This window comes from Trypanosoma melophagium (genome assembly GCF_022059095.1).
Source record: "Trypanosoma melophagium isolate St. Kilda chromosome Unknown ctg4segment1, whole genome shotgun sequence".
In the NCBI taxonomy this organism is placed as follows: Eukaryota; Euglenozoa; class Kinetoplastea; order Trypanosomatida; family Trypanosomatidae; genus Trypanosoma; species Trypanosoma melophagium.
The window spans coordinates 360,004-383,287 of NW_027125179.1; the positions used below are offsets into that span (position 1 = coordinate 360,004).

A 23,284-nucleotide genomic window follows, 5' to 3' on the forward strand; every position below is an offset into this window, starting at 1 on the left:
CGCGCTCGTTACTTCTACCAGAAGCTGCAGAAGGAGAAAGGTGAAGGTGAAAAGTAAGGAAACAGTATACAGAAAAGAAGACAAAAAAACAAAATATGCAACAGGATATACCTGAAGAAAACATAGAGTGCGTTGTTGGCGAACTTGAAGGAAGTAATGGTAATGGTACAGCAGGAACAAATAATAGTACTTTGGGTAGAGTGGGGAAAAATACCCCAGGTGCCATATCCTTTGATCAACTACCACAATTGAAAGAGGATAGTCAAAATCGTCAAAATCAACACTGCCATAGACGACAAAAAAGTATTTTTGGATTTTTTCTCCTCATTATGCACACAATTATACCTCATGGTGGACTTCTTTCCAATAGTTTTAATCTTGCTTCCGCTTCGTTGGGAGCTGGGATAGTTACATTACCGTGGGCTTTTCGCGCTACTGGTATAATAATGGGAACCATATATCTTACTCTCATGACGGTATTTACAGTATATACTGTTACATTAATTGGTTATGTGATGAAAAAAACAGGATACAGAGCATTTGAACAAATGTCACGAGGAGTTTTAGGTCGCGGTGCTGATTACTTAATGGCTCTTGTCATGGGAGTGAGTTGTTTTGGTGCAGCTGTAGCTTATGTTATAGCTACCGAAAGTTTAATTACACCAGTTATGAAACAATCTTCAATAGTACCACATTTTTTTAAGACTAAAAAGGGAATTAGAATTGCTACATGTGGTGTTTGGTTTATCGGAATGCTTCCATTAGTAATCCCTAAAAAAGTTAATTCATTGAGGTACTTTTCTGCGATTGGGGTGGGTTTTGTGATTTATTTTGCAATTACAGTTGTGATTCATTCATGCCAAAGAGGAGTCCCCCGGCGTTCAGAGATTGCACTTGTGGAAAAGGGGAATTTAGCTTTAGAAGGTCTTGGTGTTTACGTTTTTTCTTATCTATGTCATGCTGTTGCGTACCAGGTATACTTTGAAATGAATGTTCCAAGTGTGAAACAACTCGTAATCGCCACTACCATCAGTATGACTTTTTGTTCCTTATTATACCTTCTAGCTGGTGTCTTTGGTTACATGGAATTTGGAAATGATATTGAAGAGTCTATACTTTATATGTTCGATCCTATTGAAGAACCAATGATGATGGTAGCATATATTGGACTTATTATTAAATTATGTGTATCATATGCATTAAACATGATTCCTTGCCGGAATACAGTATATTACGTCATTGGATGGGATATTGAACACCTACCATACTGGAAACACATTATTACAGTAACTATAATCTCTGTCATAATATTAGTGTGCGGTATCTTTATTCCAAGAATTAGCACAGCATTGGGACTTGCAGGTGCTGTTTGTGGCGGGTTTATTGGTTTCATTTATCCAGCATTATTTTACATGTACTCGGGCGGGTGGACATTGGCAAAGGTTGGTTGGTTTCATTATATAATGACCTATTTATCGCTTTTACTGGGTGTGGTAAGCGTTGTCTTTGGTACCGGTGCAACGATTTATTCAACCTTTTGGTAAAGGCTGAAGAGATCTACAAGAATAACGAAAAAAAAAAACATGATACAAAAGAGACATTTGTTTCATTACAAGGAACTAAAAAGATGCATAGAAAATTGAGAAAATACTTTAATAAATCAATCTGAGAAAGGAAAAAAAGAGAGATGACCATAGTAATTTTTTACCTGGAAGCGGTACACACATATACTACAAATACATAAATGTATTTTAATGTGACAAGTATTCCTTTTATTCTGTTTTTTTTACCTAAAAAAATCATCCTATTTTTGCCCGAAACAGGCATTATAATAAAATCATTAAACGAGTTATCAAATAAAAAAAAAAACAAAAAAAAAACATCAACTCTTACTGAGAGCTTATTAGAAAGCACAATCAAATATTGTAAGCATATGATCAAAATGGTTAATTCTATTTTATTCGAATTTATTGCTTCGACGTATTCCAACTACTTAAGCTTTTTCGATATCCTTTCTACCCATACAAAGATTCTGGGTCACCACAAAATTGACGAAACTTACTCCAATATGGGAACAATGTAGTTCTTTTGTAATCCAATCTAAAATGCAAAACAAAACAATAGAATCAATCTTTGATCAGCAGAATGAAAAGAAGCGTTTTGAAATATAAACATAGAAGTAAAAAAAAGAAAAAAAAAAAAACAACAACTAATAATTATGAACATACGATGATTCTTCAGCATAATAATACGAAATAAACAGAATATTCTCTTTGTACACACTATTTAGTTTTCATAAAATGTAGTTTCAAAGAAAAAAAAAAATAACTAACTACACCTACAACATAGATAATGTTTCGCTCTGTTTCTCGTTTCGCTGGCAAGGACATCCGGTTCGGTACGGAGGCCCGTCAGGCGATGCAGCGCGGTGTACAACGTGCTGTTGACGCCGTTGCCACGACCCTTGGTCCCAAGGGCCGTAATGTGATCATCGAGCAATCGTTCGGTGCACCAAAGATCACAAAGGATGGTGTGACGGTTGCGAAGGCAATCGAGTTCAAGGACCCATTTGAGAACATGGGTGCACAGCTCGTTCGTCAGGTGTGCAACAAGACCAACGATCTTGCTGGTGATGGCACGACGACCTCCGCCGTGCTTGTGTCGAGCATCTTCAGTGAGGGCCTCAAGTGCATTGCCACTGGCACGAACCCGATTGACATGAAGCGTGGTATGGACCGTGCGGTGGAGGTGATCCTGAAGAGCGTTGCTGAGCAGAGCCGAAAGGTGGCAAACACAGAAAACATCGTGCAGGTTGCCACGATCTCGGCCAACGGTGACGAGGAGCTGGGCAAGCTGATTGGACAGGCTATGGAGAAGGTCGGCAAGGATGGTGTGATCACGACGCAGGACGGCAAGACAATGACGACGGAGCTGGAGGTGGTGGAGGGCATGAGCATTGACCGTGGTTATCTCAGCCCATACTTCGTGACAGACGCGAAGACACAGAAGGCGGAGCTAGAGGAGGCCTTTGTCTTGGTGTCGGCGAAGAAGATCAGCAACATCCACACGATTCTGCCGACGCTGAACCACGTGGTGCGCACCGGACGCCCGCTGCTTATTGTCGCCGACGACGTGGAGAGTGAGGCGTTGACGACGATGATCTTCAACAAGTTGCAGGGAAAGCTTAAGATTATGTGCGTGAAGGCGCCTGGTTTTGGTGACAATAAGGCCGCCATGTTGCAGGACATTGCCATCTTCACTGGTGCGCGGCTTGTTGGCGAGGAGGGCAGTGGCGTGGAGCTCGATGCGGAGAACTTCGATGCCACCATTCTTGGTAGCGTGAAGAAGGCGACGGTGACGAAGGATGACACGGTGCTGCTGAATGGTGGCGGAGAGGCGGCGCTTGTGAAGGAGCGCGTGGAGCTGTTGCGTGGACTGATTGAGAACGAGAAAAGCGACTACAACCGCGAGAAGCTGCAGGAGCGTCTGGCAAAGCTGAGCGGCGGTGTGGCGGTGATCCGAGTGGGCGGTGGTTCGGAAGTGGAGGTGAATGAGAAGAAGGACCGCATCACCGACGCCCTCTGCTCGACTCGGGCGGCGGTGCAGGAAGGCATTGTTCCGGGCGGCGGTGCGGCGCTGCTGCGTGCGAGCAGTGCACTTGACTCTCTTCTCGCCGACGCGTCACTCACGGCCGACCAGCGCACCGGTGTGCAGATCATCCGCAATGCTGTCCGTCTCCCTGCACACAGGATCGTGTCAAACGCGGGCAAGGAGGGAGCTGTGGTTGTGGAGAAGATCCTGGAGAACAGTGACGCCACCGTTGGCTACGACGCCCAGCGCGACTGCTATGTGAACATGTTCGAAGCCGGCATCATTGATCCTGCGCGTGTTGTCCGTGTGGCGATCACTGACGCCGCCTCTGTCGCCGGCCTGATGATGACCGCTGAGGCCGCCGTTGTGGATCTCCCGAAGGAGGAAAGCCCAGCAGCCGGTGGTATGGGAGGAATGGGCGGTATGGGTGGCATGGGTGGTATGTACTAGTGTTCGCAGCTTAAACTGTTTTCATATATGCACTAAGGCCATCTACAAGCAAAAACAGACTTTTCACCTATTACTATTATATCATTGAAGATTTTAACAGCTGTTTTTTTTTTCTATTTTGACCTTGACAAGCAAGGAAAACGGTCTGAAACGCGAGAGCGTCTGACTCACTTATTATCCCACTATTTCGTGCACTACTTCTATTATTTATGACTCTGCATGGCGGTGGACCGCAATGAGTGGTGTGGGAGGTGGTTCTACCTCCCTTTTCCCATGACTCACGGTTTTTGGTCTTCATTGTTACGTACACGTCTTTTTTCTTCTTCTTTTCTCTTTTCTCTTTTCTCTTTTCTCTTTGTTTCTTTGTGCTGATACACAGTTATTTGCTTACTTACGCTAATATCCGTTCACGTGCAACACAGATAATGTTTCGCTCTGTTTCTCGTTTCGCTGGCAAGGACATCCGGTTCGGTACGGAGGCCCGTCAGGCGATGCAGCGCGGTGTACAACGTGCTGTTGACGCCGTTGCCACGACCCTTGGTCCCAAGGGCCGTAATGTGATCATCGAGCAATCGTTCGGTGCACCAAAGATCACAAAGGATGGTGTGACGGTTGCGAAGGCAATCGAGTTCAAGGACCCATTTGAGAACATGGGTGCACAGCTCGTTCGTCAGGTGTGCAACAAGACCAACGATCTTGCTGGTGATGGCACGACGACCTCCGCCGTGCTTGTGTCGAGCATCTTCAGTGAGGGCCTCAAGTGCATTGCCACTGGCACGAACCCGATTGACATGAAGCGTGGTATGGACCGTGCGGTGGAGGTGATCCTGAAGAGCGTTGCTGAGCAGAGCCGAAAGGTGGCAAACACAGAAAACATCGTGCAGGTTGCCACGATCTCGGCCAACGGTGACGAGGAGCTGGGCAAGCTGATTGGACAGGCTATGGAGAAGGTCGGCAAGGATGGTGTGATCACGACGCAGGACGGCAAGACAATGACGACGGAGCTGGAGGTGGTGGAGGGCATGAGCATTGACCGTGGTTATCTCAGCCCATACTTCGTGACAGACGCGAAGACACAGAAGGCGGAGCTAGAGGAGGCCTTTGTCTTGGTGTCGGCGAAGAAGATCAGCAACATCCACACGATTCTGCCGACGCTGAACCACGTGGTGCGCACCGGACGCCCGCTGCTTATTGTCGCCGACGACGTGGAGAGTGAGGCGTTGACGACGATGATCTTCAACAAGTTGCAGGGAAAGCTTAAGATTATGTGCGTGAAGGCGCCTGGTTTTGGTGACAATAAGGCCGCCATGTTGCAGGACATTGCCATCTTCACTGGTGCGCGGCTTGTTGGCGAGGAGGGCAGTGGCGTGGAGCTCGATGCGGAGAACTTCGATGCCACCATTCTTGGTAGCGTGAAGAAGGCGACGGTGACGAAGGATGACACGGTGCTGCTGAATGGTGGCGGAGAGGCGGCGCTTGTGAAGGAGCGCGTGGAGCTGTTGCGTGGACTGATTGAGAACGAGAAAAGCGACTACTACCGCGAGAAGCTGCAGGAGCGTCTGGCAAAGCTGAGCGGCGGTGTGGCGGTGATCCGAGTGGGCGGTGGTTCGGAAGTGGAGGTGAATGAGAAGAAGGACCGCATCACCGACGCCCTCTGCTCGACTCGGGCGGCGGTGCAGGAAGGCATTGTTCCGGGCGGCGGTGCGGCGCTGCTGCGTGCGAGCAGTGCACTTGACGCTCTTCTCGCCGACGCGTCACTCACGGCCGACCAGCGCACCGGTGTGCAGATCATCCGCAATGCTGTCCGTCTCCCTGCACACAGGATCGTGTCAAACGCGGGCAAGGAGGGAGCTGTGGTTGTGGAGAAGATCCTGGAGAACAGTGACGCCACCGTTGGCTACGACGCCCAGCGCGACTGCTATGTGAACATGTTCGAAGCCGGCATCATTGATCCTGCGCGTGTTGTCCGTGTGGCGATCACTGACGCCGCCTCTGTCGCCGGCCTGATGATGACCGCTGAGGCCGCCGTTGTGGATCTCCCGAAGGAGGAAAGCCCAGCAGCCGGTGGTATGGGAGGAATGGGCGGTATGGGTGGCATGGGTGGTATGTACTAGTGTTCGCAGCTTAAACTGTTTTCATATATGCACTAAGGCCATCTACAAGCAAAAACAGACTTTTCACCTATTACTATTATATCATTGAAGATTTTAACAGCTGTTTTTTTTTTCTATTTTGACCTTGACAAGCAAGGAAAACGGTCTGAAACGCGAGAGCGTCTGACTCACTTATTATCCCACTATTTCGTGCACTACTTCTATTATTTATGACTCTGCATGGCGGTGGACCGCAATGAGTGGTGTGGGAGGTGGTTCTACCTCCCTTTTTCCCATGACTCACGGTTTTTGGTCTTCATTGTTACGTACACGTCTTTTTTCTTCTTCTTTTCTCTTTTCTCTTTTCTCTTTTCTCTTTGTTTCTTTGTGCTGATACACAGTTATTTGCTTACTTACGCTAATATCCGTTCACGTGCAACACAGATAATGTTTCGCTCTGTTTCTCGTTTCGCTGGCAAGGACATCCGGTTCGGTACGGAGGCCCGTCAGGCGATGCAGCGCGGTGTACAACGTGCTGTTGACGCCGTTGCCACGACCCTTGGTCCCAAGGGCCGTAATGTGATCATCGAGCAATCGTTCGGTGCACCAAAGATCACAAAGGATGGTGTGACGGTTGCGAAGGCAATCGAGTTCAAGGACCCATTTGAGAACATGGGTGCACAGCTCGTTCGTCAGGTGTGCAACAAGACCAACGATCTTGCTGGTGATGGCACGACGACCTCCGCCGTGCTTGTGTCGAGCATCTTCAGTGAGGGCCTCAAGTGCATTGCCACTGGCACGAACCCGATTGACATGAAGCGTGGTATGGACCGTGCGGTGGAGGTGATCCTGAAGAGCGTTGCTGAGCAGAGCCGAAAGGTGGCAAACACAGAAAACATCGTGCAGGTTGCCACGATCTCGGCCAACGGTGACGAGGAGCTGGGCAAGCTGATTGGACAGGCTATGGAGAAGGTCGGCAAGGATGGTGTGATCACGACGCAGGACGGCAAGACAATGACGACGGAGCTGGAGGTGGTGGAGGGCATGAGCATTGACCGTGGTTATCTCAGCCCATACTTCGTGACAGACGCGAAGACACAGAAGGCGGAGCTAGAGGAGGCCTTTGTCTTGGTGTCGGCGAAGAAGATCAGCAACATCCACACGATTCTGCCGACGCTGAACCACGTGGTGCGCACCGGACGCCCGCTGCTTATTGTCGCCGACGACGTGGAGAGTGAGGCGTTGACGACGATGATCTTCAACAAGTTGCAGGGAAAGCTTAAGATTATGTGCGTGAAGGCGCCTGGTTTTGGTGACAATAAGGCCGCCATGTTGCAGGACATTGCCATCTTCACTGGTGCGCGGCTTGTTGGCGAGGAGGGCAGTGGCGTGGAGCTCGATGCGGAGAACTTCGATGCCACCATTCTTGGTAGCGTGAAGAAGGCGACGGTGACGAAGGATGACACGGTGCTGCTGAATGGTGGCGGAGAGGCGGCGCTTGTGAAGGAGCGCGTGGAGCTGTTGCGTGGACTGATTGAGAACGAGAAAAGCGACTACAACCGCGAGAAGCTGCAGGAGCGTCTGGCAAAGCTGAGCGGCGGTGTGGCGGTGATCCGAGTGGGCGGTGGTTCGGAAGTGGAGGTGAATGAGAAGAAGGACCGCATCACCGACGCCCTCTGCTCGACTCGGGCGGCGGTGCAGGAAGGCATTGTTCCGGGCGGCGGTGCGGCGCTGCTGCGTGCGAGCAGTGCACTTGACTCTCTTCTCGCCGACGCGTCACTCACGGCCGACCAGCGCACCGGTGTGCAGATCATCCGCAATGCTGTCCGTCTCCCTGCACACAGGATCGTGTCAAACGCGGGCAAGGAGGGAGCTGTGGTTGTGGAGAAGATCCTGGAGAACAGTGACGCCACCGTTGGCTACGACGCCCAGCGCGACTGCTATGTGAACATGTTCGAAGCCGGCATCATTGATCCTGCGCGTGTTGTCCGTGTGGCGATCACTGACGCCGCCTCTGTCGCCGGCCTGATGATGACCGCTGAGGCCGCCGTTGTGGATCTCCCGAAGGAGGAAAGCCCAGCAGCCGGTGGTATGGGAGGAATGGGCGGTATGGGTGGCATGGGTGGTATGTACTAGTGTTCGCAGCTTAAACTGTTTTCATATATGCACTAAGGCCATCTACAAGCAAAAACAGGCTTTTCCTTTAATACTTTTTTATGTCTAAGCGTTTTATTATTGTTTAATTATTATTATATATATTTTTGTAGGTGCTGGTTCGGTCCGTGGGGGATTGTGTGTCAATTGTGGCGTTATTTTTCTTTATGGTTTTCTTGTTTTGTTTTCTTTCTTTGGCCGCATTTTTTTTTCTTGAAGGCCAAGTTATTCTGTTCTTGTGCAATGGGATACAATACTGGTCTTTTTGGCTGTTTCAGTGATTGTGGCGGTTGTCTTGATGCGTGGTTTTGCTATCCATGTAATTTGAGTCAACAATATAATGCCGTCAATGGAGTTCCTAATGAATGTTCCTTTTTATATTGCCTCTTTGGATGTTTTTGTCCTACGATTTCGGTGTGTTTGTTGCGAAGCAAAGTGTCCGACAGGTATTCTCTTGGGGAAGGGTTGCTTCTGTCGTGTTTGTTTGGATGGTGCTGTACGACGTGTTCCGCTTGTCAGACCAGTCGGGAGTTGATGTTACAAGGAGCCAACCCTGGTGGCTGTTGTTGCACTCCTAGTACTACCCAAATGAGGTAATTTCTGTGGAATCTAATTAAAATTTTCTTTTTTTTTCAGTCTTGCGAAGTATATCCATTTAAGACTTGAACTTTATGGTTTTTTTTTTCAATGCTGTAACGATCGGCAGAAAAAGTTTGGATGTTTTTGTTCTTTGGAGTTGGGTTATAAAGGTTTTTGTTTGTGTGTGAACACCAAGCAAATAAAAGTGGTGTTTTTTTTCCTGTCTGTGTGTGTGTTGACGTGACGTGGTTTGTGGTACTTTTATTTCTTTTTTTTCTTTTATTCCTCAAAGAGAAGTTTAATTCTGCACGCGTTCAATGGGATACAGTACCGGACTTTGCGATTGCTGCAGTGATTGTTGCGGATGCTTTGATGTGTGTTGTTGTTTTTCATGCAACGTGAGCCGCCAATTTAACGCTGTCAATGGAGTTCCTAATGAATGTTCCTTTTTATATTGCCTCTTTGGCTGCATTTGTCCTACCATTTCGGTATGTTGCTTACGGCAGAAAGTGTCCGACAGGTATTCTCTTGGGGAAGGGTGCTTTGGAACCTGTATGATGGGATGGTGCTGTACGACGTGTTCCGCTTGTCAGACCAGTCGGGAGTTGATGTTACAAGGAGCCAACCCTGGTGGCTGTTGTTGCAGTCCTAGTACCAAACGAATGCACTAACAATGCATCCGGCATTCTTCTCATATTTTCTGATAAATAAATTTTTTTTTTCGGGTACGTGTATATATTGTGCAATCTTTCATCAAGTAAAATGTGAAGGGGGGGGGGGTGATTTATTTTTTATGTTTACTTTGTAGAGATTTTTTTTTTTACTTTTTTGGTCATATTTCATCTCATCTTTTAGGCAATTTTTTATTTTCTTTTTATTTCGTAACAGTCTGTCGCTTTGTCTATTGTTTATTCTGTTTTCGCGTGTACGTGACGTGATTTGTAGTGCTAGTATTTCTTTTTTTTTTCTTTGCTCCGTGAAAGAGTAGGTTCATTCTGCACTCGTTCAATGGGATACAGTACTGGTATTTGCGATTGCTTTAGTGATTGTGGAGGCGCTCTTGATGTGTATTGTTGTTTTCCATGTAACGTGAGTCGTCAGTGTAATGCTGTTGCTGGGATTCCTAATGAATGTTCATTCTGCTACTGTCTGGGGGTTTGTTGTTTTCCTGCGCCCGCAATGTGTTGTTTGCGCCGGAGAGTTTCTGACAAATATTCCCTGGGCGAAGGGCGTTGTAAGACGTGTCTGGCCTCAACTTGTTGTACTGTGTGTTCTGCGTGTCAGACGCATCGTGAATTGATATTACGCGGTGCAAACCCCGGATGTTGTTGCTGTGGAACTTCCCTTAGAGGGGAGAGTCACGTACTGCTTTCTCAAAATCGTTACACCATCGTATAAATGTTATTCTCTTGTATCTGTGTGTTTGTGTGCGTATGACCGATCTGTAGATTGTGGCGTATTTAGTATGCATGAGCATATATATCTTTTTTTTTGTTATCTATTAGTTGTGCTAGTACAGTATCAGGCAAGTTGCCATTTGGTGTTTCTAATCTTCAGTCTGGATAGGCAAGAAGAAGGAATACAAAGAGAAAAAAAACAACAAATAAAGGAAATAAAAACAATTAAAACGGAGTATTTGCATTCCTCAATCTGGAGTTTTGAAGTCTTAACTGGATTATTACTTTTTTTTGTTTATTTTAGGCCTTTGTAGCGTTACTTATCATTGAGAAAAAAAGAAGAGAATGGAAGGAGCCTGTAATTATAGTGTATAACGTGATGCTTTGCCTGAGTCAGTTAGCAGATGGGAGTGGTTTTCTTCTTTACTTTACCCACAGTACTTTTAGGAGCTAAAAGAGCGAAGTGAAAGTTGTGGTAGTGTTGAAAGAAAAAATAAAGAAAAGAAGAAGTCTACAGAATCTTTCTTCTTTGTTTGGATACAGTATAAAATACCATTTAAATTTTTTATTTTTTTTATTTATTCATTTTTATTTTATTTTATAAGGGGTGTAGGTAAGGTTAGGTAATGGGTTTAGCACTGTGTCATCTCTTTCCCCGCGATGTGGTATTGCAGATTGCCCTGTTGTTTCTTCTGGTATCATGTGTTCTGCAAGGGGTACTGGTCGGGAGCTATGACAGAGATCGTGTTACTGGTACTATTACTTTGCAGGGTCGGAGCACAAGTGGAGTAGATGTGGTTCATATCGCTACATATCCACTAATATATACCGATAACGGTACCCGTATATGTGGTATGTCGGCAAATGCAGATCTTGTTTATGTCGATTGTGCACACTTTGTGGAAGGATTTCATGCAGTTTGTGGACTTTTTTTGTCTAGTTTTATAGTCAGCGTGGTGGTATTACTTTTCTGTGCATTTTGTGTAGTTCCTTTGAGTAAGACAACTACGCTTTTAATCGCTACTGTTTTTGCTCTATTTCTTTTTCCAATTTCCCTACATTCGGCGGCCATTGGAATGTTTTTTTCTTCTTGTGTACGATACGCACGAAGCATTGTAGGACGTGTTGTCTTTGCTGGTGCAGACGTTGAGTTTCATCGTCGTCCTTTGGCAAATGTTGCCGTTGCCTCTGAGGTATGTATAGGCATTGGTTTTCTTCTTACACTCATTCGATTTGTGTTAGCTGTACTTTTTCGAAAGTCGGTGAAACGACGGGATATTGTACGACGAGACATTGGAAGTTTGATGCAGCGACATATTGTGAACGATGATTGGGAGCGTCAGCGGACGGTGTTGCAGTCACATGCGAGGAGTGTACAGTTAGAAATGGTTATTCGTGCTGATGGTGATAATAATGTCCCTGATGGAAATGCTGACGAAAAGAAGAAGAAAAAGCGAAAGCGGGAAGTAAACGACTCTAATACTATTGCCACTGCTGCTACTGGTGGTGGAACTGCTAGTGCTGCGCCCACAGGAGTAGGAGGAGGATATGGAAAAAGTTCGTCACTGCAGGAGTCAGAGGCGGAGTTTACATTTGGACCATCTCGTGCACACTCGGTAATTATGAATGATACATTGGGGGCACCGAGTAGTTCTTCACTGGGGGTTGAACCATTCTTTAACTGACATGGAGACCCAAATGGGAGCGGTAGAAGAATGTTCTGATCTGGCATCTTTTTGTTTTGTTTTAATTTAGTTTTTTTGATTTTTTTTCTTTTTTCTTTTTTGATTCCGTCTATTGACTCGCAAGAATAGAGCGAGGGTATCTTGGAGAAAAAGGGGAATATTGTTGGAATTTGAAGGAGTTAACTCTCTATTCACTGTATCTTTTTCCTCCTGAGAGAGCCATTAATTCATCTATCTATTTAAAGAACAGAAATAATCCATGGTCAGGCTTTGGATACTGGGTATCGTAAGTTAGCCATCGCCATCACACTCGTAACTGTTCTTGTGGTCACTACGTTGTGTACAGTGCTTTTTTTTTCCCCCCTTTCTCCTTTCACAAACACATGTGCATTTATTTGTGTAGCTTTGCAGACTTTTTTTTTCATCTCTGCCTTCATGCTTATGTTTTTCTGTTTCATTATATGACTTTTCTTTACTTGACTGTCCCAAACGATACCACCATCAATACAAGTACATACACCAAAAAAAAAAAAAAAGGATCAGGTATACATAAAATATTAAGAATTACATCCTCCTACTCTCTATCCCCATCACATCAAAAAACAAAAACAAAATATACAAATATTTATATAAAGAAAAGAATATATAAATATATATTTGCACGTTTGTATTTACAGTACGTAGGTTTCTAAGGGATGTCTCAGGCGGACTTCTCCTGCGCCATTTGTTACGAGTTGGCAGCTGACCCCGTCGTCACTCGTTGTGGACATCTCTTCTGTTGGAATTGTCTGAGGTTATGGCTGCAACGCGAGCAGTTTGCAGAACAAATATGTCCAGTCTGCCGTGGTCGTGTAGATGAGAGTATTCCAGGCGATATTATCCCGCTATATGGTAAAGGGTCACAAAAACACCCAGCAGAGGCCTCACGTGCCCAACGGTCACACCAATCTCAACAACCACAATCACAATCACAATCACAATCTCAACCACAATCACAATCTCAACCACAATCACAATCTCAACCACAATCTCAATCTCAACAGTATCAACGAGAGAGTGATCAGTCGCATTCACGCCCACGTCCTGCTGCGGATCGAGCCGCACCTTTCCCGCGTCGTGCAGGGCACTACGCAAGGCAGTCGTTTCCATTGGGTATTGGAGGTTCTTTCTTCGTTTTCAACAATAGTATGATATCAACCGTTCTCATTATTGTCGTTTGGGCCATTTATCATTTTGTCCCGTGGCGTGTGTGGGTGGCACGCGCAGGAGAGATCTGGAATAGTACATCAGCTCAGCAGGAAGAGAGACGAGGAGAAGAAGAACAACGCAGAGAAGGGCGAAATGAGGAAGGCAATCAACGATTACCTGTGGTAGTGTTTCCTCCACCAGAGGTAATGGTACGGAATGTGTTATTGTCTTTATTTGTTATCTATGGTCTCCATTCTCTTCTATCGGTGATGTAGTTTCATTCATTAGAAGAATGAGTGTTGGTAGAGGGGGGTGAATTTGATGTACAGAGTGGGGGAAAAAAAGTATTTGAGAGGGAGAAAGAAAAGGAAAAAAAGGGAATGCTATATACTGACAACAATGGAGAACGAAGAATAAACAAGGTCTAGCAAAAGGAAAAAGAAAAGGAAAGGGGAATAAAAATGAGAGAAGAATTGTAAAAAGGAGGTGTGGAGCATGGAGTTAGAGTTGGGTCATTTTATTGGCTTTATATTGTTTGTATTTGTTCCCATGTTTCTTTTTCTTCTTTGGCGTAGAAGGAAATGTTTTTTTTCCCGTATTTGTATTTTTGTTTTTTACTGCTGATTCGTTTTTTTTTTGTTTCTCGGCAACACAAAGTGAGTGATGCGATCTTGCTGGTAGTTATTCCATTACGATACATACAAATCCGTTATTTGCTCCTCCTGTTCACACCTTATTTTTATAGGATGATTCTAACGGAATTTACATAGCTCTCTTTTTGTTAGTCGTATCTTATTATTTACGTGAGTATATTTTTATTTTTCTGCGGTTTTTTCTTTTTCTTTATTCTTACTCTCATCGTTTTTAAGCAATTTCTATGAATTTCTCTGTGGAACACCTCAGTTTTAATCTCGGTATATATATATATATATATTCTCTAATCTTTCCTTTCTTTGCTATGTCTGAGTGCATTTCCCTCTGCATATTTGTGTTGCGTGTGTGTCTGAGTGAGAGACTCTGTATGTCCCCTCTTCCTTCAGGAAATGGAAATTGTAGTCAGCGTTTCTGTGATCATTACTCATAGGTGGTATTACTGTGGTTTCACACCCTTTCTTTTTTATATATGTATGTATCGTTCTTTCCCTTGTCTTTCTTTTATCTTTATCTTTTTTTTTCATTCCAAAGAAGCCAACTCGAGGGGTTCGTCTCTTTCTGTGGATATCACCCGCACCCTATATATATCTATATATATATATATCTATATATAAACCCGTAAACCATGTCGAAGCGTACAATTAAGATGGGCGTCATGGGACGCTACGGTGCCCGCTATGGTGCGAACCCGAGGAAGCGTGCCAAGAAGCTCGAAATCTCGCAGCACGCGAGGCATTTCTGCTCTTTCTGCGGTAAGTTTGCCTTCCGCCGAAAGGCCGTCGGCATCTGGCGCTGCGATGGCTGCAGCAAGACAATGGCCGGGGGCGCCTACACCCTGAGCACGCCTAACAACAGCACCGTCCGATCTACTGTGCGTCGCCTTCGTGAACTGAAGTAAGAAACAATTGATCCAAAAAAAAAAAAAGGGGGGAAAAAGTACGTGAATAAATAAAAAGTAAATAAATCACAAGAAAAAAAGGAGAAAAGAAGAAAAAAAGTAATTTTTCTTTTTTCTGTTTTTTTTTTTCTTGCGATTTGTTTTTTATTTATTTGTTTTTTTTTTCCCTCATTGTTTCTTATTTTTTGTTCATGTGACCACTATCCCTGGTGTACGCGTGAGATGAGGTTTTGTGTACTGAGTCATTTCTTCGAGTATGTGCTTTGATGAGTGGATTCATTTTCATTTCCTTTTGCTGCAGTTGGACTCTTTATGTCAATTTTCTTGCAATACCGCCATTCTTTTTATTTTTTTGCTTTTCTTTTCCATTTTTGTGGAAGAAGAATAAAAATGGAAGCTACGAGAGTAGTAATTGTGGCAGGTGAAGTTTGGCATTGACGGGAGAAATACTGTGTCTATTTCTGTTTAATAAAACCTTTCTAGTGATTCTCAGTATAGACTGGGAATTGAAATAAAATAGGAGATGTATTTATCTCTTCTCCACTATTTTTTTCATACTTTTCTTGTTTTTGTAATGGTTCTTTTTTTTACTCTTTTCTTTTTTGTTAGGAAGGTTTAGTACCTACTCTTTCGAATAGAGCAGACATAATACTTTATATGGACTCTCTCCTTGTGCTGTTTGATGACTCAAGTGAGCAACTAAACTCTCTGCATAGAGCCGCATTGCAGAAAGAAGATGATGGGAATAACCAAGATGCAAGGATGGATGCTTTTCGTGTGTTGCATGACGCCTTCACCGCACACAATGACAGAATGATTAGTGAGGTGGATGCCTGCAAAACAGATGTAGAACGAGAAGCGGATGATCTTGAAGAGGAAGTCGCCGAATTAGAAGAGGAACTACAAATGCTTCGTAATACCACAGAGGGACGTGTAGCCGAATCGAATTATGCAGCCGTCCCACCGGTAACATTAACGGGAACCACAACCTCATCCTTATCGGCAGAAAGCGAAGCTGCATTAGAGGCATATCAGACATTTATAACTTATTTAGCAGACTTCACTTCTCAATTATCGGTATTGCGTGTGTCATTGCAGGGAATCCTCTCGCAATCCGCAATTCAAGTGGTATCGGCCACATCTCTCACCGCCTGGTGTGGGGTTACAAACCGTGAAACATGGACTACACGGGAGAAGCAGTTACATGCGGGTTGGAAGACTGTGGTGGAAAAGGCAGGAGCTGCAGGCGTGATAACAGGGGATCCTGTACTTTCCACCGCACAGGATTTATTAACACAAGTCATACAATTAGGAAAACGTGCCCTGAGTCGTGTTACCTTTGGTATAAAGGCACGTGAAGTACGAGAGAATAGTGTGAAACAGTTTGAAACACATCAACGCCGTCTGGTAGCGTGGTGTCGTCAACAGCAAGCAAACCTTGCTGCATTAAGTGATCCAGATTATGTTCAAGAGTTCTGCGCATCAATGTTAGGACATTTTAAGGTAATGTCTGATAATTATACGGCTTTACTGAAAACAGCGGAGTCATTGTTGGATAATGCAACTGTACAAGAGAAATTATTAGAGGCGAATGAGACGTGGGTACACTTACAGGTAAAAACGTTAGAAAGATTACAGCAAACATTATATGAGGTAAATGAAAATATTGTTTTGGAAGAACATGTAGAAGAACATAGTAGTTTCTGTCTACAATTGGGTTCTTTTATAGAAGAAGTTTTAAACTCTTTAACAGCCATACGTGATACAACCTCTCCATTACATCAACGTTCTCTTAGTCTTGCACGGGATTGTGAAGCATTGCGTGAACTTTTACCTGAAAATGATGATCTCTGTAAGCGTCTTATTGACTTTGCTGGACGTATGCGAATTCAGCGAGAAGCATACAATTGTTACCGCTCTGCCGCACTATCTCGTGTGACATATTTAACATCTTCCGCTGATATTGCGACAGAAGCAGCACGTCGAAAGGAGGAATTTGAAAGTTGTGTAGATGAATTACAGACATGGGCAGATGAGAAATCAAAAACAGATTCCTGGAGAGATATCCGTGATCAAATAGGAAATATCAAGACATTGTTACAGCGGGAGCAAGACCTTACTGACCCGGTAAATAAGAGAGAGATGAAGAACTAGAGAGAAAAAGAAAAAGGAAAGAAACGGAGTAGACAAAGAAACAAAAAAAAAAAGGATATAAACTTCCAGATTGTGACTCTAGGAAGTTTATAGGTCTCAAATAAAGGGACGCGTACTTATATATATATATATATATACAAATGTGGTTGTGTTTTTTTTTGTTTTCTTTTGATACTTGTGAAAACAAAAATAAAGGAGACTCTTTTTTTTTTGGTAAATAATATAGCTTCTTTTTCTTTCCCTACTCTTAAAACACACACACACACACACATAGACCTCTGGATTGGCCTCCACCACCACCACCACTATCTGCGACCCAAGTAAATGCAATCTAGCGTTATTGGTCAAGGTGATTCACATCAGACCACTTCTTCTTGTACTGCTAATCTAGCAGCCTAGAGTGTTCGCCTAGATAGTGAAGGGGAATTTGTCCTACAATTGTGGACCTCACGCATTCGATACTCAAACGAAAGTAATAACTTACCGTCTCTTCTTTATACACTGTCATTATTACCACAAGAGAAAACAACACCGTTAAAAGAGGAAAAAGAAAACGTACCAAATGCTTCTACACTTCCTCCAGGATGGTATACGGATGTGAATGATCCTGTGTTATTAACATATGACCCATACTTTAGATCTCACTCCGCGGGAACGGAAGTGGTAGCCCCTCCACTCTTTACGGCGAAGGAGGGACGGTATTACGCCGATAACGCACTCCCACGATGTCGTGTTGGGGCCCACTCGTTAAAGTTACATCCCCCTGAAGGGTTATTTATTAAGTTGTCTGAAAATGTACCCGTGAACTGGATGCATCCACACTGTTTTGTAGCACAACGATGTATTCATTCTGGTGAAGTTATTGCTATGGATGTGTCAGAACTTTCTATTGTGGAGGATGCACTTGTTTGGCGTTTTTTACCCCCACCATCATCTACGTATATAATGGAGAAGGGAAAGCATGGCAACAAAAAGATTAATACCAATAATAAAAATAATTATATTGGTAAAAATGAAACCTTTACATTATTTTCTTCTTCTAGACTTGCAAGTATAGCACTTCAAATTGTGCTTCGCGCCAACTCATTACAAAAAGGAAAGGCAAAGCTTATTGAAACAGGATATGCACAGTTTATTTCTTCACTAATCATATCATATGGAGATTTGGAACTTCTTCCTACTGATTCTGATGTGAAAAAAAATCTCATGCATCTAGAATTATGTAATAAGTCTCCTTTTATAGTAAGAAGTAAAGCATTATATCGTTCACAGATTGCCGAGGAATTTGTTGAAAGTTGATGTAAATCATTAGAAGACGTGGAGATTTTAAGTAAAAGATTACGAGAAACCTCTTTACTACTTCTCCAATGTACTCCAACAATATTGTTAGAATGTATTGAAAAAGATGCAACGGCCGTTAATGTTTGTCTGTTGCTAAATAACAAGAATGATACGCTTCTGATATTACACTCTGGTTTTTCTCGTGGAATGGGTCTGCATCAACCTGAACGTCTTGCACAACTCTTATTGACTTATTCACGTCATGCTATTCCTATTCAAGTACCAGATCTACCAATGCGAAGTGGATGTTTTCCATTCTTGCGTCTTATTCCACATGAGTGGCGCCCTAATAGTTTTATAATGTTCTTGGATTCGCCAATATCACATTGCTATGGAAAAGAAGGATATTTTAATTACAATACAGTTAGCAACCGATATAATAATAATAATAATAATAATAATAATAATAATAATAATAATAATAATAATAATAATAATAATAATAATAATAATAATAATAATAATAATAGTGATACTATTAAGATTAATAATAAGAAAGATCTTTTGCCATGGGGATATCCTTGTTCAGATCGTATTTTTCTTCCTTCTGTGGCAGTGTTAGTGGCATGTCGTGATATTCCCAAAGGAGAGTGTATTTCTCGAAGTTATTTTGGCTCATCATATATGACTCAACCACAACGATTACAATTTTTTAAACATTTTTATGGTGTACCAAATATTGATAGTAGTATTTCTACTGGTTGTTCATTTCGATGGTGTGTGAAGGAACTGGATCAAGTTCGTGCCTTTCGTTGTCCTAAATGTCCCCGTGGTTGTGGTGTTATTTGTCCTCCTGGTGATTGCAGCCGATTTGCTGAGTGGATATGTTTACAGTGTGGATACCATCCAGATATGAATGAAATTAATCTTTCTCTTGATGAAGAACATGAATTATAAACTATTAAAGCAGACAAAAGAAGCGGATTGGTTCGTTTACTTCAGGCAACATTTGTTCACTACAGTCATGCATTGGTATTTAAAAAAATTGATACATGGTGTCAAAAAGCATGGCAAGAGAGCATGATGCATCCATGTCTCTTGAATATCTTGATATTATGCACAAGAGTGTTCATCGTGTACTAGATCCCTGTGATGCTCAATTAGCGCAAGTTCATGAATTTACTGAGCCGGTGAATCACGCAGTGGGATCTGCACGTACGGAACGGTATGAGTATTTTCTGGCGTTGCAGATTCGACCGCGTGCAGGTATGCGGTATGCGCACTGGACACGTAAGAAGTGGTTTATGGCAGCCGAAAAGTCTTTGGCAGAGTTCTTGGATAGTGTCTAGATGGGAAATATGAGACATTACTTCCAATAAGTAGCGGTTATAAAGATGATAGCAAACAGAGCAGCGTGTAAGAGAGAGAGAGAGAAAGAGAAAGAAAGACGAAAAGAAAACAGAAGGTTGAGAAATCTATGACCTTTTTGTTTTCTTTATATTTGCCAACTTTCTTTTTGTTCTCTCTCTCTCTCTCTCTCTCTCTCTCTCTCTCTGTATGTGTATTGTCTCTTGCTTTTCTCCACCCCTTTTCTCTCTCCTTCATTTCTTTCTTTTCCACCGCTATGGTAGTAGTATTGTTCTTCTTGTTGTCACTGAACCACACCTCCCATAATGGGACAGTATATATATATATACATTTAAATATACTTTTCTCGCTTTCTGTCTCTCCTTATATATAGAGTTTGTGCACATGGGCCCCAAAAAGGGTGTACGTGTGGGTGGGTCGAAGGCGGCCCCCGCGCCGACAGACCCGATGGCGGAACTCACAGCCGTCGCCCCCGTCCACGCGGCCCTCGCGGCGGCGGAGCGGCAGCGGAATTACTTCCAAGTCGAGCGCGATAAAGTGCAGGGCTACTGGGACCTCGCCAGGCGGGAGGTCGCCAACCAGCAGGACGCCCTCCTCAACGCCGAGGCCGCCATGGAGGAGATGGAGCGGGCCCACCAAGTGGAGATGAAGGTCTACAAGCAGAAGGTGCGGCACCTGCTGTACGAGCACAAGATGAAGTTAAAGGCGTGTAAGGAGGAGAGTGATCGCATTTTGAAGGAGGCAGAGGAACGGCATCAGAAACGGATGAATAACATCCGAAGACTCATGCAGCAACAGACCAAGCAATTGGAGACGGCAGCGGAGAATTATGAGATGAAAATTGAGGAACAACGGGACTCGCATAACTATATGGTTACAGTTACAAAGAAACAAAGTCATGAAAAAGAACTCGCACGTCAGCAGGCCGCATATGATACTAAACTTAAAGCCTTACGAGATGAATTAGAATTACGTAGACGTGCAGAAATTCATGAAATTGAAGAGCGAAAGAATGAACACATTAATGCTCTTATTCAACAACATGAAGCGAAGTTTCAAGAAATGAAAGCCTACTACAATCAGATTACTACTAATAATATAGAGATTATTCAATCTCTAAAGGAAGAGATTGCCCAAATGAAGAAAAATGATGAACATAACGAAACACTGATGTATGACATTGATCGTGAAAATCAAAATTTAGTGGCCCCTTTAGAGGAAGCACAACGTGAAGTAGCAGAATTACAGCAAAAACGAAAACAATGTGAACAAGATAAACGTAGTCTTGGTATGACTCGTGCAAAATTACGTTCACTACGTGAAGAAATATGGCGTTTACGTGAAGAACATAAATCATTAGAAGAACGTTACTCTCGCGTTCATCAAGAACGGGAAGAACTTAAGTCTAAATTTGAGTCTGCTCTTCGTCAAGCGATGGAAGTAGTGGAAGAGCGTAATGAAGTACTACAACAAAGATTAATTGAATCACACGCACTGGTAGAAGAAAGAGATGCACAGTTGGATGGTGTGCTTAATGCGATGCATCTTGAACCTGCTGCATTGGATCTTATTGCTACTGAGGTAGATCGTACCTTAGAGAGGAAGAATCAGATGATCAAAGATTTGCATTTTGAGTTGAAGAAGGGAGAAAAACTACTTAATGCTACACTTGTAGAATTAGAAAGGCGTTGCCAAGCAGTGAATCTCCCACCACTTCCTCGGGAAACCTTCTTCTAAGCTGTTAGTTCTTTTTAGGTTTTTGTTTTCCGGTTCTTCTTACTCTCTATGCTCTTTGTGTCTGTGTGTGTGTTTGTGTTTAAATGAATATATAAATATACGTTTAGAAATATATATCTATGTGTATAAAATTATTTATTCATTGCTTTATTCTGTTTACCTTTGTGTCTGTATTCTTGTTGTGTTTTATTATTATTGAGTGCAACAAGGATGATAAATCGATGTACAGTTTGGTGTGGCCTGTCCTAGTATCATGTGTGAAATACACTGTGTATGATCTTTACTACTACTTCTACAGGACTTTTTTTCTTCGCTCATTCTTCTTTGCGCAGTATGTCTTTTTATTTTGTTTATGATAGACATATTAATGTATGTTTTTTTTTCTTTACAATTTTTTTGGTTTTCTATTTGTCAATGTGCTCTTTTTTTCTTTGTCTCATTTTTATTTTTATTTGCCAGTTGGCAGACAACCACTACCTTATATACGGATACAAAGTGGAGAGAGAAAGAAAGCTTACCCCAGACAAAAGACACATAAAGAAGGAAAACAAAAAGTAAAGGGAAGTGAAGTACAATAAAAAGTTTAGAGAAAAAAAAGAAAAAATGACTCATCCAAGTCATTTAGGTGTTCTTTGTGTGGATGTTAGTGAGTTACTGAAGGCACCCTCCCGATTAAAGGTGCAGCGGCGTGATAACATGCTTTTATACCGCAAATCATACCTTATCACTGATCCTTTGCCAGTTACTACCGCACACTCCTCTGTGGGTAAACGAACACCGCACAACTCCCCATCACGTAACTCTAACGCTGGTGCAGGATTGAGTAGAAATAGTAGTAACTACACATCAAGGAGACGCAGAGGGTCAAGCCGAAGAAGCCGAAGTAGTAGCAGTAGTAGCAGAAAGAGAAGAGGAGATAAAGATCAGAGTGATGATGACACAAAGAATGATCATGCCACAATAAGTTATAATGATAGAGAGTCTGGTATGTTTCCATCCGAGTCTGATACACGTGAAGTATCACTGATTACCAGCGGTGTATCTACACCTAAGAGATTTAATAGTAAAAGAGATTGTAGTTTCAGAAAGCCGTACAAAATGACAACAGTGAAACCAGAAGAAGGGAGAAATAATTCTAGTTCATCTGTCTTTGGGTGGCGCAGCGGTAAACGTGTTTCTATCCCGTTAAATGAATTTCATGATGCTGAAGTACGAGAAGGGTTAGAAACCCCACGAACAGGTCATAAAGACGCATCCATGGAAGATTCTTCTCCAGTGAATAGTAATGAACATTCCAAAAGCAAAGTGAGGGGGTCTAAAACGCAATACTCAAAACGACTAGGACAACAGAAATACAATCAAGATTATCAAACAGAATGGGATAAACAAGAAGAACAACAGTCTCTTTCAATATCTTCTGATCCCCATTCAAATCTATCGGAATCTGCTCAACGAACCATTAACTTTCTTTTGGCATCTATGCAGCAGCGAGTTTGGGAAAATGCCCACAAAATGCATTTATCCCCATTTGGAACTTCTCAAGGTGGTAAAACACTTAATGATGAAAGGACAAACTATGATGTAAGTGTTGAAAACATTAAAGAAGAAAAAGAATTGGAAGAGGAAAAAAAAGAAGAAAAGGAAGAAGAGGATAACTGCACTAGTAATCTTGAAAGTAGTACGGGTACCTTACACGTGACGATGATTGGTCCAATGGGTGTAGGTAGTGTTCCACCATCACCAAACCCATGGCCACGAACACGAATACAATCTGTTTTCCCCCCTCCTCGTCGTTCACCAACTTCTCCAAGGGATGTGGGTGATACTGCATCTAATAAAGCTCCACATCGCCTGATTGACAAGAATGGCAAAGAACGGGTATTGCTTATGGGTGTTGTACCAACATTACCAAAACCTGTTCTTACGTCACCAATTCGTGCAAAACGAGGAGGTGGCACTACTTCACTTCCACCTGTTTTTCGGAGAGCTGCACGTGTTACTGCGGTCCCAAGCAATAGACCCAAACGTTTTTGAAGTTTCAGTGAGTGATGTGAT

General features: G+C 43.1%; 14 protein-coding genes across 14 annotated transcripts; 13 read left to right on the forward strand and 1 right to left on the reverse strand.

The window, feature by feature from the left end:
• Positions 1 to 95: 95 nt before the first annotated feature.
• LSM04_001922 (Amino acid transporter) lies at positions 96 to 1,544 on the forward strand (the record flags this gene model as incomplete). Its single annotated transcript, XM_067339036.1, has 1 exon — positions 96 to 1,544. One exon carries the CDS (start codon positions 96 to 98, stop codon positions 1,542 to 1,544), a length of 1,449 nt encoding a protein of 482 aa, XP_067187762.1.
• An 808-nt stretch (positions 1,545 to 2,352) lies between these two features.
• LSM04_002603 (Chaperonin Cpn60/TCP-1 family) lies at positions 2,353 to 4,041 on the forward strand (the record flags this gene model as incomplete). The annotated part of the gene is made up of 1 exon (XM_067339037.1): positions 2,353 to 4,041. The coding sequence occupies one exon, from the start codon at positions 2,353 to 2,355 to the stop codon at positions 4,039 to 4,041; it is 1,689 nt and encodes a 562-aa protein (XP_067187790.1).
• Positions 4,042 to 4,466: 425 nt separating this feature from the next.
• On the forward strand, positions 4,467 to 6,155 carry LSM04_009453 (Chaperonin Cpn60/TCP-1 family; the record flags this gene model as incomplete). The annotated part of the gene is made up of 1 exon (XM_067339038.1): positions 4,467 to 6,155. The coding sequence occupies one exon, from the start codon at positions 4,467 to 4,469 to the stop codon at positions 6,153 to 6,155; it is 1,689 nt and encodes a 562-aa protein (XP_067188077.1).
• A 426-nt stretch (positions 6,156 to 6,581) lies between these two features.
• LSM04_007689 (Chaperonin Cpn60/TCP-1 family) lies at positions 6,582 to 8,270 on the forward strand (the record flags this gene model as incomplete). Its single annotated transcript, XM_067339039.1, has 1 exon — positions 6,582 to 8,270. The coding sequence occupies one exon, from the start codon at positions 6,582 to 6,584 to the stop codon at positions 8,268 to 8,270; it is 1,689 nt and encodes a 562-aa protein (XP_067187998.1).
• An 895-nt stretch (positions 8,271 to 9,165) lies between these two features.
• LSM04_000107 (uncharacterized protein) lies at positions 9,166 to 9,553 on the reverse strand (the record flags this gene model as incomplete). Its single annotated transcript, XM_067339040.1, has 2 exons — positions 9,166 to 9,435; positions 9,494 to 9,553. 2 exons carry the CDS (start codon positions 9,551 to 9,553, stop codon positions 9,166 to 9,168), a joined length of 330 nt encoding a protein of 109 aa, XP_067187688.1.
• Positions 9,554 to 9,875: 322 nt separating this feature from the next.
• LSM04_006946 (PLAC8 motif-containing protein) lies at positions 9,876 to 10,265 on the forward strand (the record flags this gene model as incomplete). The annotated part of the gene is made up of 1 exon (XM_067339041.1): positions 9,876 to 10,265. One exon carries the CDS (start codon positions 9,876 to 9,878, stop codon positions 10,263 to 10,265), a length of 390 nt encoding a protein of 129 aa, XP_067187955.1.
• Positions 10,266 to 10,890: 625 nt separating this feature from the next.
• Positions 10,891 to 11,949, forward strand: LSM04_008841 (uncharacterized protein; the record flags this gene model as incomplete). Its single annotated transcript, XM_067339042.1, has 1 exon — positions 10,891 to 11,949. One exon carries the CDS (start codon positions 10,891 to 10,893, stop codon positions 11,947 to 11,949), a length of 1,059 nt encoding a protein of 352 aa, XP_067188057.1.
• Positions 11,950 to 12,644: 695 nt separating this feature from the next.
• LSM04_003667 (uncharacterized protein) lies at positions 12,645 to 13,412 on the forward strand (the record flags this gene model as incomplete). The annotated part of the gene is made up of 1 exon (XM_067339044.1): positions 12,645 to 13,412. One exon carries the CDS (start codon positions 12,645 to 12,647, stop codon positions 13,410 to 13,412), a length of 768 nt encoding a protein of 255 aa, XP_067187833.1.
• A 1,004-nt stretch (positions 13,413 to 14,416) lies between these two features.
• Positions 14,417 to 14,689, forward strand: LSM04_000020 (Ribosomal protein L37ae; the record flags this gene model as incomplete). The annotated part of the gene is made up of 1 exon (XM_067339045.1): positions 14,417 to 14,689. The coding sequence occupies one exon, from the start codon at positions 14,417 to 14,419 to the stop codon at positions 14,687 to 14,689; it is 273 nt and encodes a 90-aa protein (XP_067187681.1).
• A 657-nt stretch (positions 14,690 to 15,346) lies between these two features.
• LSM04_008492 (uncharacterized protein) lies at positions 15,347 to 18,142 on the forward strand (the record flags this gene model as incomplete). The annotated part of the gene is made up of 2 exons (XM_067339046.1): positions 15,347 to 16,816; positions 17,243 to 18,142. 2 exons carry the CDS (start codon positions 15,347 to 15,349, stop codon positions 18,140 to 18,142), a joined length of 2,370 nt encoding a protein of 789 aa, XP_067188039.1.
• A 189-nt stretch (positions 18,143 to 18,331) lies between these two features.
• On the forward strand, positions 18,332 to 19,081 carry LSM04_009444 (uncharacterized protein; the record flags this gene model as incomplete). Its single annotated transcript, XM_067339047.1, has 1 exon — positions 18,332 to 19,081. The coding sequence occupies one exon, from the start codon at positions 18,332 to 18,334 to the stop codon at positions 19,079 to 19,081; it is 750 nt and encodes a 249-aa protein (XP_067188076.1).
• Positions 19,082 to 19,191: 110 nt separating this feature from the next.
• LSM04_005064 (uncharacterized protein) lies at positions 19,192 to 19,473 on the forward strand (the record flags this gene model as incomplete). The annotated part of the gene is made up of 1 exon (XM_067339048.1): positions 19,192 to 19,473. One exon carries the CDS (start codon positions 19,192 to 19,194, stop codon positions 19,471 to 19,473), a length of 282 nt encoding a protein of 93 aa, XP_067187882.1.
• A 403-nt stretch (positions 19,474 to 19,876) lies between these two features.
• On the forward strand, positions 19,877 to 21,229 carry LSM04_004638 (Growth arrest-specific protein 8 domain; the record flags this gene model as incomplete). The annotated part of the gene is made up of 1 exon (XM_067339049.1): positions 19,877 to 21,229. One exon carries the CDS (start codon positions 19,877 to 19,879, stop codon positions 21,227 to 21,229), a length of 1,353 nt encoding a protein of 450 aa, XP_067187867.1.
• Positions 21,230 to 21,832: 603 nt separating this feature from the next.
• LSM04_009066 (uncharacterized protein) lies at positions 21,833 to 23,263 on the forward strand (the record flags this gene model as incomplete). Its single annotated transcript, XM_067339050.1, has 1 exon — positions 21,833 to 23,263. One exon carries the CDS (start codon positions 21,833 to 21,835, stop codon positions 23,261 to 23,263), a length of 1,431 nt encoding a protein of 476 aa, XP_067188065.1.
• Between the last annotated feature and the right edge of the window lie 21 nt (positions 23,264 to 23,284).